Source organism: Amphiura filiformis, chromosome 3 (genome assembly GCF_039555335.1).
Source record: "Amphiura filiformis chromosome 3, Afil_fr2py, whole genome shotgun sequence".
Classification (NCBI taxonomy): Eukaryota; Metazoa; Echinodermata; class Ophiuroidea; order Amphilepidida; family Amphiuridae; genus Amphiura; species Amphiura filiformis.
Genome location: NC_092630.1, coordinates 42,862,271 through 42,879,324, shown reverse-complemented (window position 1 = coordinate 42,879,324; position 17,054 = coordinate 42,862,271). Strand labels below are relative to the sequence as shown.

Sequence of the window (17,054 nt, the reverse complement as noted above, 5' to 3'; positions counted from 1 at the left end):
TCGGACATCCGGGCTATCTAATCTCTAGTCTCGGGCCCAAACTGCATGTGGCTCACGGTTTGTTGTGAACAACAGAAACCGGCTGTGAAGGAGGCTACATAGCGATGTTGCTGGAGTGACCCTCAATTTCGGAAATAACGACACTCGACCATTGAATTTAATTTTAAGTTTGTCAGTATATAAACGGTAAATCAAGTAAGTTTCTTCCACTCTGAATACTTAGAAACGGTTGTTTGATTCCACTGACTATTTGCGATCGAAATTTACATAACACCAATGACAGAAATCATCAACAAAAATCGAATCAGGGACTTGTTTTCACTCGAACATCATCAACCGGAAGTGACGTGACACGGACCGACAGAATATTGTTAATAACGAAAAAATTGCGATATCATTCCAGCGCCTAGCCCTAATGCATGAATGGCATGCATGTACTACGCTACGCTCGTAACATGTAATACTACACGCACTGAGCATCGCGCTCGACGTGTATACACATAAGCTGACATCCACGGGAGATGTTAGCAAACAGCGTCATCATCCTCTATCTTCGTGTCAAAAATTGCCGTGATAGTATGGCGAGTCCACTCTTTCTTCAAAAGCTACGCATGGCGATTTTGTTCGAGATAGGCCGAGCGACTCAGGCTAAGCATATCAATTACACGATATGCTTTTACCAATCATTATTTAAAAAATTGTGATGCATGGCGTTTCCCAGCAAAATATGGATTTTTCATAGTGACCGTAAACATGGTAAAATACATAGATTTGCGTACATGTATGCAAAACTATATCTGACACCAAACAGATATCACCCAACACTAGGTTTTCAGCTATGAATGCAGCACTCGGCAGTACAGGGATCACATGAAACCAGGCCAGGGTCGGCAAACCAGGGTCACCTGAAACCCGGGTCACAAAACGGCCATACCCATCATGCACAGTCGCAGTGTTTTGACACTGTCAACAAAAGTGGGACTGGAGCCCTATGTACTTTTGCATGTAACTTTTTTTATATTGTTGTGTTTATCGCAGAAAGACTGCCTTGTGAACTGTCACTCAGTACCCTGTTCATCAGGGGTGTTCCAACAGGCATGACAGGTGCTGTGTATAAGTATGAGAGCCAAACCTTAACACATTTGCTAGTCAGCCAAATTAGCCTAAACCGGGCCCAAACACAATACATATTTACATAGAAATTTAAAAGAAAAGATTTGTCAAGGTCAAGGAAACCTACATAAATATGTTGTCTATACTTCACTTAGTGAGGAACACCCCACCTTCGCGTCCTTTATCATATGGGTGTCTATCGCGCTACGGTGGGGATTGTTAACATACATTTCCCCGATAGCGAGACCGTTCCACACAATTCAATGAACTGCGGAAATGAACTTTTCCGAGGCATAACTCAACAGATTCAATACGAGAGACTATATGCGATCATGTGACCTGGCCATCTGTGTGAAAATCGTAATTTTGCTACTACATAGTGCCGTAGACTTCATAGGGCCGTATTTCTCTTCGGTACCGTAAGGACCTGTACTGTCTATAGAGCATCTTCTAATTTTTCAATTTGAACAAAGAAAAGTAAAACCCATGTTTCTGTGATGAGACCTTAATAATTATGTTGCTACATATTTCTTTCCAATTTTAGGTTACAACAATAAATGGAATGGTATGAAGCATTCACCCGGTAGATAAAGGAATGTATGCGTTTTGAATCATTGTGATACCCATCATGGACAAGACAGGCAATAGGGAATCTCCCACTGCTCCTGTTCAGGTAATATTCAGGGCTTCAAGCAGTGGCGGCGCCACGGGGGGGCATGGGGGGCAAATGCCCCCCCAGTCAGAACTCTTGCCCCCTGTTGCCCCCCAGAAAAACCCAAAATTACGAAAATTTCCACTTTTTACGGTAATTTTGGCGCAAACTTAGTTGATTTTGCCCCCTGAAATTCACTTTGCCCCCTAATGCCCCCCGAAAAAAATTTCCTGGCGCCGCCACTGGCTTCAAGTGGCCCTATATTTCATATTTTCGCTATATTATTCCTCTTTCTATATTTTCCTATACCGTAAAGATTCGCGTAGCATGGGCTTCTTGAGATTGGCATTTTAGGCCCAAACTAAAAGTGCCCTCCTATAAATATCCAATCAGCAAGGGCACTGACCCTTAATTCTTGTGATTTTCAGAGGAGGGAGGTCTCTATTTGCACATGAATTTTATCTCATACTCGAGATGGGGCTGGTATTTAGCCCTAGCTATTGTATAAGGAGAGACACATGTAGCAGCCTATTTTTAACAATATGGATGGATGTACACGTATATTGTTACAAATGTCCTATAATTTTATAATTCCTATATTTTTCAAAATTTATGTGATTTTTTACTTCCACTTAGTAAATTTTATGTAAAATTGAACATTTAGGCGGTTTGCCCGCAATCATCATAAATTTTCAGCAAGTCAGTGGGTACATTTTACTGGCCTCTATTTTTTGCCCATTTTTTATTTTAATATGGACATCATATACCAGTCCAAAATAATGCACACATCATGCAAAATTTTTGTAGTTTGTAGACTAGCAATGTGTTTTGCTTCAATCTAGATTTTTTTTTGATAGGCCTACATTCTGCATGCTTGGATACCAGGTTTTGTTTTCAATACAAGACAAATCTTTTTCATCATAAATCTTACCCTTGTAGGTGCTGGTAAATGGCAGTGAGGATCAAATTATTGAAGAACAAAAGAGGATGAAGAAAGCATATTTAACACAGCCAAGAACACGTTCCAATCAAAGCCATGTATCCGATAATACAAATCTCATGATGTCAACTACTGGAACTGTCATGAATTCTGGTAAGTAGCTACCAAACATTAACTCAAGAGAAAACACCCCTGTTCCAAACTTAGTACGCTATTATTACATGTAGATCTCATTGGAAATAAGCACCTTCTGTTTATAGGCCTCATTGACTCCTAATATTTTAATACTAGGATAATCAATGCTATCACCATAAAAAGTTTTGAAAAAAGTAGCTGGTGAAATAAAAAGGAGTAGCCAACAAGCAGATCCAGTGACGTCAAAGCGAGGCAGAGAGCCGAAATAGTTGCCCAAAATCGTTTTTGTCCATGATGAAAATCTAACACTACAGGGTGGAAACACAAAGACATTTATTCAACATGTTCATTTTTGGTAAACAAATTGCGAGTGCAACAGCAAATAATAGCAATCTTTACTAGCAACTACACTTTCATGTGCGTGTGTGTTTTTCTTAACAGTTATTTTATTTGCCTTCAAAAGTAGTTGGTGCTGTAAGAACGAGTAACCGACGTTTTCTCTGGCTGCCAGAGCTTCTAGACATTTCTTTTGATTGTGTTGAATGGAGTTGTGGTGTAATTTGTGTTTCCTATACTGTGTCAGGCCTATATTCTTATTCTCTATGTTGATGATGCCTTTAAAAAGGCAACCAGGACACTTCCCTGGAAGTTAAAGTGTAAATTAAATTAATATTATGCTTGAAAGATTTTGTTTGCAAACAAGCAAGCAAGTCAACACTTCTGTAACATTAACAATCATCATATGTTCATACATTTATAGGTAAGCATGTAGAAAATGGCAAAGGCAAATATGAATCAGGTGATTGTGAGCGGACTGTAGCTACAGGCAGAGATGAAGAACAATTGGCACATAATGACAGTGGTAGAATTTCTGCAGAGGAACTTGGTATGTAGAAGATATACTACTGATTTCAATAAAGGAACATTTTTAAAAAATTTAAATTGATTTGTTTGATTCCAAAGGAGTGCCAAGAACTTCTATACCCATGATAAAGTCAAAAGAAACCAGTGGAATGCTAGACATGCAATCCTATCAGATATTTACAAAAAAATCAGAACATGTTTTTTACATGTGAAAATTTCAAAGAAAAATTTGGTAAAATCATGGGGAAAAACCTGTTGAATAATTCTGCTCCTTGAAAGTGAATATTTAGCGATAGATAAAATGCCATCAGAGAGGTATTTTAATTGTATCCAAAAATTGTAAAAGCATTAGAAATGAAGTAAAACAGTCAATTTAAGAAGAAATTAACTTACATAAATTTATCAAAAATGAAGACAAATTAAAAAGTTGATTCAAATCAAAAAATCATTTGATTTAGATCATGATTTAAATCAATTGATTAAAATCATGCAAACATAGATATTTAATTTGGGTAGCTTAAATTTTTTTGTAAATACACAGTACTGAGATTCGTAAAATACTTAATATATGTGACAACAAAATCAAACAATTACAATTCACAGATAAGGTCTACCCACTACCAGATGGCTGGCCACACCTACACAACAAGATCTTCCGACACCAAAACCTGTTCTTCCGTAAACCACTGGCTCCTAGCATCGCTAAGGCAGCAGAACATCTCAAGAAGTTGCAGGACCGCATTGAGGCTTGGAGTCGGGAAGTGGAGCTGGAGATTATGAGTAGGCATTCAGATTCGTATGCAATGAGTCGTTCAGATTCCAGGGTTTCCAGTATTATTTCAGAACCATACCGACCAACAACAGATGCAAGAGGTAAGCTTCTTATGATATAACAGGGGTCCATGGCCAATCTTTGTGAAATTGAAAGTCACATTGTATGAACACTTTTTTGTATAGGTAGCATGGATAAACGGCCCTTTTCAACAGTTGGCCGGGGGCACTCCCATATATTGGTACACATCATGTGCCTGTCAATAGACCCCATTTTTGAGGCAATCTCTACACCCAATGACCCCCTTTTTCATCAGCTTACACTCTGACCCCCTTTTTTAGAATTTACACCAAATCTTTGCACACATTTTGGGGGCAATTTTAGCTTCATAATACTAAATTTTCAACAGGAAGTTATTTTTCACTGTCATTGACATCCAGTTTTTAGCGGTCTCACACTAAATGACCCCCATTTTCTTGGGAGCCCACATTGAATAACCCACTTTTTTTCGGGAAAAAAAACTACAACGATACAACCCAAGTGCTGTACTGTGGTAGTCACAGATACGTCACTTTCATCAGGGTTTGCACGGTCCTTGAAAGTCCTTGAATTTGAAAACACCTTTTCAAGGCCTTGAAAGTTGTGGAAATTTGCAGAAGGTCCTTGAAAGTCCTTGAAAATTGGAAATTTACCTGAAGTATAATTTTGACAAAAGTTGGGGAGTGGAGAGGAGCTGTCACTTTTGCTAATATGCAGCTTTTTGTGTTGTGGTAAGCCCTTTGTTGATTTCTTAATAATTCAAAATATTCTGGATCTAACGATGTCTATAGTACCAACCTTGTTAAACATCCTTTCAGTTCAGTTCAAACTGATTTCCTTTTCCCATTTCTTTCTTAGGGCGTAAGATGATACGGTTTGAGGAGACTTCTGGGTCAAGATTAGATGGCAGATCTTCAGCTCGTAGCAGCATAGCACCCAGTACTGTTGGATCAGTGCAAGATATGTCCATACATGGAATAGGTGCAGTTATCCCACAAGGTAAGCAAGTAATTCTAGAGGCTTTTGAAAGAGAAAAGGGTATATAATGCATGATCAGACTCAGTACACCGGTCGATCTTACCGTTTCCGATGTTGATTAAGATACTTCTTGCATCGATCCGAGATGCGGAAAACCAATAGTCATTTTGTCCACATAAATGAATAAATAACAAAACCCCCCGATCCCCGGTGGACTCACCCAAAAGGTGACGTCACACCATATGATCGTCCCTTATCCTCCTTGGTCTCCGACTGACACAGACGTGCCTATCGATTGTTCATAGCACTGTGTATCAATTTCTCGACCAAAGGCGAGATATACGGTTGTAGTTTCACACCTTAGGTAAAACCAAACCGGTATTGTTCGGCTGAGGATAGTTTTGACGGCATTTTCTGGCGAAAAAGTGACAAAAAACGATCCAAAACTTAGCTACATATCGTGCCTCCGTTTGTATCACGGGACACACGAGCAATTCAAAATGGCGCTCGTTGACGCCATTCATTTTGTTTCCCACGTAAAACAACCATTGCAGCCTGTAAGTTACAATAGATGTTTGTACATACACATTGTATTTCATGTACGGTAGGTTATTGTTGCTATGTTAGGGTGATTACTCTATCGTTATGTCTTCATTACCGTCCGATAAGACGAGTTAATCAGATATTCATACGGTGGGGATTGGTAGGGACCCGTCTGACATTTTAGTAATAAAGTTAGCCAGTCCTTACTTTACCACTAACGTTAGCGACCAGCCTCCGTGCTCAGGTTTGCTTACTGGGCTTGAGTCGCGTGTTGGGGGGGGTAGTGCCCCCTCCCTTTCTCCTCGCTCGCCTCGGCCCTGTCGGGCTTGCCCTTCCCTGGTGACGGAGCGGGACCCACACCCGCTCTGTTTCACCCACAGGGAGTGCTCACGATCTTCTAGATGTCTTTCTTTTGCTTAGGACTCTCCGAGTTCCAGCTTGACGATTGGGATAGGCTCCGTCATCGCCATAAGACGAAGAAGAAATCTACCAAGGGCACTGGTAAGGTCGACACGGTGGATTCTGCTGTGACAGCCCCTATGGGTCATGGCAGGTCTGCTTAAGGGGCTCCGGTCCCCGGACAAGCAGGCGGTTCCTTCGGGACTGCTAAGCGCGTCCAAAGGCTCAGCAGCCAGCGAAAGCACTGACTATACGTCGGAGCAAAGTAGCAGGCAGCAGAGCGGTAACCACCAGCGAAAACCCTAAGCGGGTTTTGCAGGAGGAGGATACCAGTCGATACGGTAGATTCTGCTGTGACAGCCCCTATGGGTCATGGCAGGTCTGCTTAAGGGGGCTCCGGTCCCCGGACAAGCAGGCGGTTCCTTCGGGACTGCTAGCGGCGTCCAAAGGCTCAGCAGCCAGCGAAAGCACTGACTATACGCCGGAGCAAAGTAGCAGGCAGCAGAGCGGTAACCACCAGCAAAACCCTAGCGGGTTTTGTAGCAGGAGGATACCAGTCCTCAGCGAAAATCCTCACGGGTTTTTAGCAGGAGGACACCCGCCTGTTGCAGGCATATCTCACGGGCTCAAACAGCCACAGTAGTAGCCAGCGACGGGCAGCATGCAAGGTACCCGGGCTTGCCTGGGTTGAACCCTAGCATGCATGGGTTCAGCAGAGGCGATACGCGTCTAACGCTGTGGGTGTAGTCTTAGCAGAACCAACTGGGGTTGTCACACGGCAGCGTTCCATGGCGGGACCGCCGAGTGATACCCTGGGCCCTAGAATAGCTGCTGGCTGTCCACAGGGACTGGCTGGCGATTATTCAGGGGTTGGGCTCGCAGTCTCTCACGGGACAGCGACCCAGGTGCATTCGGTGGCAGCTACAAAGGCGAGCCACGGCTTGACTTCAGTGGTAGCCGCTATGCACCCGCCCATAGCTGCCGTGAGTGGTCCGCCACACACAGCGACCTTGGGCGAAGCTCTAGAGGGTACAGTAAGTAGCTTGAACAGCCTAGCTGATCAACAACCCACTTATGTCCTCGAGAGCCAGCGGAGCGTGGGTGATCCATTATCGTCAATGGATCAATTACCCTCTCTTGATCGATCACTGTCAAATCAACAGGGCATAGCTCCATTGATTGACGCTGCCTATTCAGGTGGCGAGGTGATTGATCGGGGGTATGCACGCTCAGCTACCCGTGGTACTAGGCAAGCTCCCTCTAGCCAAGGGACAGCCGGTATAGCGGGTACCCATACACACGGCTTGATCCCTTTGCGGGGAACGCAGTGAGGCATGGGTACAGTGGTACACAGCCGGGAGCCCTCACGGGCACCTACGCTGGAACCACGCATACAGCGGTACACAGCCGGGAACCCTCACGGTACCCACGCTGATACCGCACCGGTACCGCAGCACCCGCCTTAGTCGCCACAGTCTCTGTGGCAACAAGGGGGGGGGGGAGGCGGTGCTGGTACTGCAGTACCATGGGGTTACCCTGGTGGCGGATCCTTTCAGGGTCAGCTGCCGACTGGGTATGCCCCGTGGTACCCGCCGCAGGGTGTTTCTTCCACGGCCTAGCACCGTGGCAAGTGTCGCCTAGCGATGGCCACGCAGTACCAACATCAGCTGTTGACCAGGCCAGCCGGCATGGGGCTAACCCAGATCTTGATCAGGGTAGGCCCGTGCTGCTAAGCGCTAGGACGACGGCTGCGAGAGCATGCGGACCCAGTGGTGCCATGGCGGATACCTCAGGGTCTTGCGGGAGTACTCCCTCTTCTGCTGGCAGGTAGTCGGCGAGCCACACAGTGGTTATGCCTTCTTACCCGCTTTCAGATGCCCGTCCTCAGTTACCGTCATCATCGGAGCATAATACGGATACTGTGGGCGAGGGAAAGGAGTCGGAAGCTGAGTCCGGTAGTGACATCACTACAATCTCCTTCCCCCGCTGGCCCCGCGAGGGGAGCAACAGCACTGATCTTCCTCCGGACACCCCCTAAGGGGGAGTCCATGGAGGAGGACCAGGGGAGCCTTTCATTAGGATGCTCAGCTGCTGCTTCCTCACAGGGACGCCTGCACTCTCATTCCCGCAAACCTCACGGGTAGATATCGAGGGCTGTCGAGCTCAGTAGAGCTATGACGCCGCGTGCTGGCACGCATCCTCTGCGTGTGACGCGGGAGGACCACGGGACCTACCTGAGGGGATCCGAGAGGGACCCAGATGTCGTCAAGCGTATCGCGCTCAGACAACATCTGAGCTCTTCCGCGAGGTGAGCCTATTAGCGGTGCTAACAGCTAGCCTCAACGAGAGCTCCATGGGCCTAGCCCGTAGGGTGTCCACTCAGCGTCGGGGGTGGGGGCCTGCCACTCCAATCGCTCAACGCGATGGAAAGGCAGGGTCCTTTTTCTCTTTGGATGCTTCTGCGCTACGGCGGAGGACCGTGCAAAGAAGCTACCAACGGAGCACTCTGAAGAAGTCGGAAACTGCCCTTACCATGGGTAGGAGCTCCGACTTCAGCAGGCCGTGCACCACCAACAGTACCCGAGCCCACTACCTCTGCAGCACCCATTTCTGGGAGGCGCAAGGGTAGCACAGGAACAGCTGGCAAGCCCGAAGAAGAGCAAGCGCTCTTCCAAGGGAAGCTAGGCAGAGCATTCCTGGGGGGCTCAGCGGTTTTTCCACAGGGGGATCTCCCAGTGGACGACCGCTTATGGCTTTCACCCAGAGGTGGGAAACCATCTCTTTGAGCGCCTGGGTAGGGTCAGTGGTGAGTGGGGGTTACAGACTGGCAACCCAGTCTCCCCACATTCGTCTGCACATTTCAGAGGTCCACAGTAGTGCCGTCAGGCGGCCCCCAGCGTCGGGCACTACTGACAGGGATCACACGCTTCTCACGGCGGGCGATTGTCCCGGTCTACCCCGTTCTACTGGTGATCTTGGAGCCATTGGCTCCAAGGAAGACCGGCGACGGGAGCCCCATCCGGAACCGCAGGCTGTTGAACACGTTCTTCAGGCCCAAGAGGTTCAGAATGGGGACTCTCGCCTCGGTGCTAGCCTGCCCCATCAGGGGCATGGGAACAGCATCGCTAGATCTCTCGGACGCCTATCTGCATATGCCAATCGCCTCTCAAGATCGGAGGCATCTGCGCTTCTAGGTACAGGATCAAAATTACCAGTTTTGATACCGGCCTTCCGGCCTGTCCATCTCTCCCAGGGTGTTTAACACTCTTGGTCAGAGCGGTGGCAGCGTACCTGAAGCACAGGGGTGTCAACATCAGTTGCTACCTGGACGTTTGGCTCATATACGGACGCACTCCACTGAAGACTACGGGTCTCATGGGGTTGATAGTCCGTAGGGTGCGGGACCCTGGATTTTTGATCAGCTCAAAAAGTCCAGCGTGGTCCCGACGCAGACACCACTACTTGTAGGGGCCCAGATCCCCCTCACGGAGGCGTTCGCGGTGCTCCCACCCGAGCGGGCCACGACCATGGTGCGGTGTGCCTGACTCTTGGCCGAGTCTCGGGCAAACCCCGCTGTGGCATGGATGAAGGTGGTAGGCCTAATGGCCAGTATGGTAGACCTCGTACTGTACTGCCGTTTATACGGTAGGCTTACCCAACTACACCTTCTAGCCTGCTTGCAGGCCCAGTCAATCACCAATATCCCTCGCGGTTCCGTTGTCGGAGATCGCGAGAGGAACTTCGGTGGTGGACCCATCAGCCCAATTTGACCCAGGGTGTCAGGTTTCCTGCACCCCGGTATGTCACGTAGTGACGACCATAGCATCAAAGCGGGGCGAGGGGGTCCACATCCACGGAGACTCCGTCTCGGGCCTATGGGGGCCATAGAGACAGAGTTTCACATCAACCTCCCTCGCTTACGAGGAGGTGATCGTGGAATCACATACCGTTGTCCTGACGGATAACACAACCGTGGTAGCCTACCCCAACAGACAAGGGGACTCCGGGCCACCACGATTGAGCCTGCATGCACGACACCTGATAGGGTGGTGCAAGTTCAGGCAGATTATGATGAGAGTGATACACATCGCTGGCGTCACCAGCATCCTCGCGCACAATCTGTCACGAGGAAGGGTGTCGGGACCAGCAGAATGGTCCCTTGCTCGCAGGTCGCTCAGACGATCTTCAAGGGATGTACCACCCCACGAAAGATCTGTTCGCATCTCATCATAATCATCCACTGCCGGTGTACTGCTCAAGGGTCGCGGACCCCCAAGCATTCACCGTGGGACGCTCTGTCCATAGACTGGGGAGGATGACAGCTTATGCAGTCCCTCCGATCTCACTACTCATGAGGGTGGTGGCCAAGATCGGGTGGGAAGACTGCATTGTCATTCTGCTAGCGGCAAGGCCGCTGGCACTCCCCGAGGTACCAGATCTACTCCGGATGCCCGGAGAGGAGGTACCCAGTCTATCACTAGAGCACCTGCAGTTAGCTGCATGGCCCTTACCAGGAACGCGCAGCGGAGGGATACTTTTCATCAGAAGCTGTTTTTCTCATCGCCGGGCTAGGCGGAAGTCTACCCTCCGTGACGTATAGCCAGAGTCTGGCTCCATACTACGCTTGGTGCAATGAGACAAATAGCTCTCCCGCTAGAACCTCTGTGCTGCTAGTTCCGGAGTTTCTGACAGAAAAGTTCCAAGCAAGACTTCAGCGGGCCACTGGGGCCAGCTATAAGTCAGCTGTCCTCTCCATTCACCGAGGTTTCGAGGCGGTCGACTATCATAGCCGATGGTTACCTTATTAGTCTCACCTCGACGGTATGTTCAACAGTGTCTACCAAAAGGAAAGTGATCCTCCTAAGGGATCCCAACACAGTCTTAGATTACTTTAAGGGTCACCCTTTTGACCGTCCGAGCGACGCTTAAATACGTAACTCTCAAGATGGCTTTCCGGTTTGGCGTTGGCTTCGGGAAGGCGGTGCTGAGTTGCACACGGTCTCGAGGTTAGCTTCCGTGTTCACAAACACTGGAGCGACACTGTTTCGGCGCTCTGTTCTCGTGACTACGAACGGGCGCGGTGCATACCGACATTCGTCCCTCTCCAATCCCCAGGGTTGGGCAAGGTTCGGCTGAAGCCAAAGATAGGCTGGGGTGTCCGATAAGGCGCTGCAGCACTATTTCTTCCGAACACAAGCCTTGCGAGGGACTCACGACCGCATTCATCACCCTTACAGAGTTTTCGGTCCAGCCGCTGTCGCAATGGCTGGTCCAGGTGTTGGTGGGGTCCGGGGAATCGCGAAGGTTTCGCGTCCCACGACCCACTCGACACGAGCTATCTCATCATCTTGGGTATACCGTTCGGTTGTCCCTTGAGGAGATCTAGCAGGCGGTGTCCCGGAAGCCACCTTCGCCCTTCTCTACGATACTTCCATTTACGTTAGTAATCAGAGACGGGGCGGGAGGTTTACCGGGACATTGTTCGGGCGATCATAATACGGTGGTGTACGGGTACCAGGTTTTCAGACTATACAGAATACTCAGCATGGTAAGAACCAGCGTCGCTATTCTTAACCACCAAACTTATTAAGTAAGGAGGTTTATGTCTGTGATCGCGTGGTCTTTTTGTTTTCCCGACCGTTGGGGAAAATATTTTCTGACCTCGCGAAAACCATCGTTACCGCTCCCGATCCCTGATCAGATGCTGACCAATCTTGTACCTCCATCCGTCGGTTACTTGCTAGATCGATCTTTCAGATGTTGATGCAAGAAGTATCTTAATCAACATCGGAAGCGGTAAGATCGACCGGTGTACTGAGTCTAGTCCCAAACAAAAATGTTTGGTAGACTCATAACCGGTGCGATCTTACCTTTCCGATGTTGATTATCCCGAACCCCGGCCACCCCCTACACAGTTGGTCCGAGTAGGGGATCCCAAGTCGGATAAGGGGCGATCATATGGTGTGACGTCACCTTTTGGGTGAGTCCACCGGGGATCGGGGGGTTTTGTTATTTATTCATTTATGTGGGACAAAATGACTATTGGTTTTTCCGCATCTCGGGATCGATGCAAGAAGTATCTTAATCAACATCGGAAAGGTAAGATCGCACCGGTTATGAGTCTACCAAACATTTTTGTTTGGGACTAATCTGTATCATTGCCAAGGCAAGATCAGCAGGGTATGAAAAACATTGCTTTGTATGCAATCTGAATTATGAATGGGATGTTTGAATTCCTGTGAGCATATAGCTTGACATTGAAGGATATATAGTTTGATATTGGAGATTATATCAAATATTTTACTGTTTTCAAACACAGGCAATGTATAACACTCCTAAGGAAATTGTCTCTTAATTTGAATTTTAACAACAGGTGTAAAAACCAACTTGATAGACCTTACCATCGTGTGATTTAAACAATCTTAATTATAATTTTCATTTTTGTCTTGTTTTTCCTGCCTAAAAGGCTCAAGAGAAAACCCTTGCCATCATACTTCTGGCAAACGGGCTGGCAAAGTCCAAACCGACTCAACAACACCTTTACCGATTGAAATAACACATAATTCTACCAAATCTATTTATTTGGAGAAAACTTAAATAATCTCCTTTCATTTTGCAACATGTTTTTTTTAAGTTACACCTCTACCAGTCATCCCAGATGAAGAGATTCCTCATCTTGGAGCAGAAGAAGTCATAGATGAGGCATTTACCCTCATGGGTCGTCTAGAAACCGACCGTGCCCACACGGTGACAGGGTATGACAAAGAGCAGAAGAGAGTTGAATGGCTTCAGGGCAGGATAGATCACCTAGCAGTAAAAAGGATGCATGAACTACCAAAGGTAGTGCAACAAGGTAGGCCTACATAATGAAGAATAGAAATGCATGGCCACTTGGTGCTTTAGTTTAATCAAATACAGATGGGACTAACGTGTAGAGGTATTGGTCTTATCATGCGTTAATTTGGAGGACTTTTAAGTTGATGAAATAAGAGTTCATAGAGTAGGGTGTAAGTATCACACAAATACACACCCCACACACACACCTGTTCTATTCTATTGAGGACAGTATTGAATACACATGACACATGTTTCAAGCTTGGTATCCTTGTGATACATAGGTGTGTCTGAATGCATGTGTTTTACTCTTCTTAATATAAACTGAACATAATTATAAAGCAGCTGTTGCATATGTTCTACCTAATTAGTAATTACAGGTGGGAGTCGTGGTTCGTATTTCAGATTTATTGTGGATCAAACTGTTATAGCAACTATACATTATTTCACCTTGAGTTTGGTAGTGACATATCTGATTATTTCGCTGGTTGCAAGGTCAAACCATGCATGTTATCTAAATTTCACAGCATTTTTAAACACATATAGGCCTATAAGGGTGTGGTGTCAACACGCTTGCAGCGAAACTGCGTACAGGCACTGATGTCACCACAAAACTCAGGGTGAAGTTTACAGTGACTGATAGTAATAAGTGATTTACATAATCACATTTTTAAAACGGAAAGCTGCACGATGATCAATAGCAAAATAATGTAATAAGTTTAACATTTGCCACCTTTTGCACAACAGAACATGAGGCATGTGCAACAGACATAGCTGAGTTAAAATGGCACTGTTCGTACCGTAATAGACAGTTAGGCAGAGTCCGTAATCAGATGGAAGTCGCAGATGTACTCAATAAAAGACTCAAGGAAGATATAGCATTTGTACAAAAACATTGGTAAGTATGCTGTGTGCAGTCTGGTTATAAAGTAGAATAGGGTCGATCCTTCATGTAATTATTTCGTGTAAGCTAATCCAAACCCTAATCCTAACCCTAATCTTAAATCCTAACCCTAATCTTAACCCTAATCCTAACCCTAAACTAACCATAATCCTAACCCTAATCTTAACCCTAATCCTAACCCTAATCCTAATCTTAACCCTAACCCTAATTTTGTGTAAAATTGCATGAAGGAGTAACCTAAAATAGTCATTGAGAAAACTAGAATTAGCAAAGTTCTCACAACTCACATATCCATTAGTCTTCAATGCCAAAATAGTCATGTTTTGTATACTACTTTTAAATATGACTGTCATAATCTGAAATTCAAAAAGAAGATCAAATAGTCAGCTATAAATTCAGAAGTGAGAATTATGGTCTTTAAAAAGTACAGGGTGGGACATATACACACTCATAGCAGTGTGATTTGTCCGTAAACTGGTGACGTAATCGCGCATCATGCACTGATGGCATGCTATGCCCCTCTTCACAACTCTCAACTTGAGACAAGGCACAGCATAGTGATATTTGTAATGTAACAGGGAAGACCCTTTCAAGAGACCCTTTCAATGGTAGGCAGCTGCTTCCTTTCCTGCTTACCTTCTTGTACACCATTGATAGAGGCAAATTTCTGACACTGTGCAAGGATATGATTATTCAAAAATTCATCTATTGTTCATTTAGTTTTAATAATTCTAAGATCTGACTATTTCTTTCTTCAATTCTATCATGCTATCCAGAGGTGAGGTATAATTTTCTGTTAATCTTACCTGTTTATTTGTAGCTTTCTCTATCTCAAAGGTATAGTATTACCTGGTTCATGAATTTAATTTAGCCACAATTTACATCTAGAATGAATTCATTGGATACGGTGGATAGTAGCAACTATGGACTAATGTCACTTTGTATCAAAAAAAGCTGCTATTTTTATTATTATAAGTGCATTGACCTTGCCTTCAGTTTCTCAAACATGTAAAGACTATGCATTATTGCACCTACATTTTCCAAGGACATTTCATAAGCAAGAGAAAAAAAAGTTAAATGGTAATACTAGCTGAGTTTAAAGCTATGATTGCAGCCCATTATGACACTATAAATATTCCTAACAGATTGTAGTCATATAAATGAATGAACTGTTTGTATTCATTAATTGAGGTGCCATGGGGAAAAAATGTTATCTTGTAATTAATGGCATGTAACAAGCTTGACAATATCATTTTGCATTTAAATCTGAATTCACAGACTTTTTTTATTATTATTTTTGCACTTGCTCTATACAAAAGTATAGGAGCTTTCAAAATTTTAGAATTGTTCAAACTTTTTTATATGTGGTCACTCACAACCCTGCATTTGTTTGTTTTGAATTACAGTCCTCTGGTGGAAGAAAAACTTGACCTTGAAAGGGAGGCAATGAAAAGAATAGATGAAGCACAAGATCAAGTAAGTATTTTTATGAGCTTTTTCTTTTCCTCCTCTCCCTTTCACTTCTTTGTTTACACTATACTTGTACTAGTCTTTTTTTCTTTTTTTTCTTCTTTTTTTCTTGATCTCAACTTCTTGATTTTAAAGGCCAGTTTGAAATTTTGATTTATACTTCCAAAATTTATTGTCATCTTCATTATTTTTGTATCCCATTTTTCCATTTTTAATAGACAACTGTGGAACTGAACAAGACTGTAGACAAATTACACGAACAGAGAACAAATATCATGAAGCTAATGGTAGAGCTGACATGGAACGGGACCACATCAAGAAAGAACTGGATAGTGTCAGAGAGGCACTGAAACAAATCAGGTAGGTTGTTCTTCTTATGCTTAAGCCAGAAAATTGTTTTTGCCCTCAGTGACTGACCCTAAATCCTGAAAAATCAGGATTGACGATTTTTACAGATATGTTCAAAATCTCGATGTTTTCCACTGTAAAATGAATGTTTTATTGAAAGACTAGTCTTAAATTGATTATCTAACAATTATCCAGTAGTCAAAATTAACAAATGTCCCTCATGGAAGAAGCATAATTTAATATTTTGGTGATTTTTAAAAACTGTAAGTTTAAAAAAATGCTGCAGAGGTTTTTGGTTAAGTGAGCTACTTTTTGTTTTGTTTTGTTTGTTTGTTTATTTTTTGCTGTGGAGTAACAGATATCAGAATGTAGAGAAACTTTCTTCTCTGCTGTAGATGTCAAGAAATCCTTACTATGAAAATGCAAAGTTTGCACACTGATTTATATCAATTTAACATGATTTTTTATTTTGCAGTATTGAATTAGAACAAGCTAAAGCCATGCATGCATCTCATGTTCACACTTGTGAAGAAGTGAGAGAGAAACTTAAAACGAATGCCCAAGAGAAAGCCATTTTAGGTGAGCATATGTTTGACAGTTTATTGTATCTGTTCTCAAATCAAGTGAGCCTATTTATGCTGAAGCACTCAATGAAAGTTATGTTTGGTGCAAATCGTAATTATAAACCAGATGTGTGCGTCTTACATGCCATTTCATCTTCTGCACCTAGATTTATTTTCAACCATAACTAAATAAAACTGTCCATTAATATTTCATAAAGTGTATTGTAATGAGTGATATTTCCAGATGTTATAGGATAGTAGTGTAATTTAAACATACAACATTTGTTGAGGGTACTATAAATCCTACAGGAATGCATAGCTGCAATAAAGCAAACATAAAGCAGTCTATGAAGTGCATTATTTAGGAAATATACTGCATTGCTCTTTAAGATATAGTCAGGCGGCGGATGACATGATCGAGCTGGCAACTTGTGAAACCGCCCGGCCGTATGGCATTTTCCAATATAGTCGGTTAGTTTTGTGGGGTTCATTATCGAACC

General features: G+C 44.5%; 1 protein-coding gene across 1 annotated transcript in view; it reads left to right on the top strand.

The window, feature by feature from the left end:
- The window catches only part of LOC140148556 (coiled-coil domain-containing protein 178-like), a 42,637-nt gene that overhangs the window by 459 nt on the left and 25,124 nt on the right, over nt 1–17,054 (top strand). The window contains 11 exon segments of the mRNA XM_072170551.1: nt 1,658–1,786; nt 2,705–2,858; nt 3,601–3,726; nt 4,308–4,577; nt 5,374–5,514; nt 13,070–13,288; nt 14,017–14,167; nt 15,580–15,649; nt 15,862–15,895; nt 15,898–16,003; nt 16,467–16,570. Coding sequence (XP_072026652.1) covers nt 1,742–1,786; nt 2,705–2,858; nt 3,601–3,726; nt 4,308–4,577; nt 5,374–5,514; nt 13,070–13,288; nt 14,017–14,167; nt 15,580–15,649; nt 15,862–15,895; nt 15,898–16,003; nt 16,467–16,570 — 1,420 coding nt within the window. The 5' untranslated portion in view covers nt 1,658–1,741.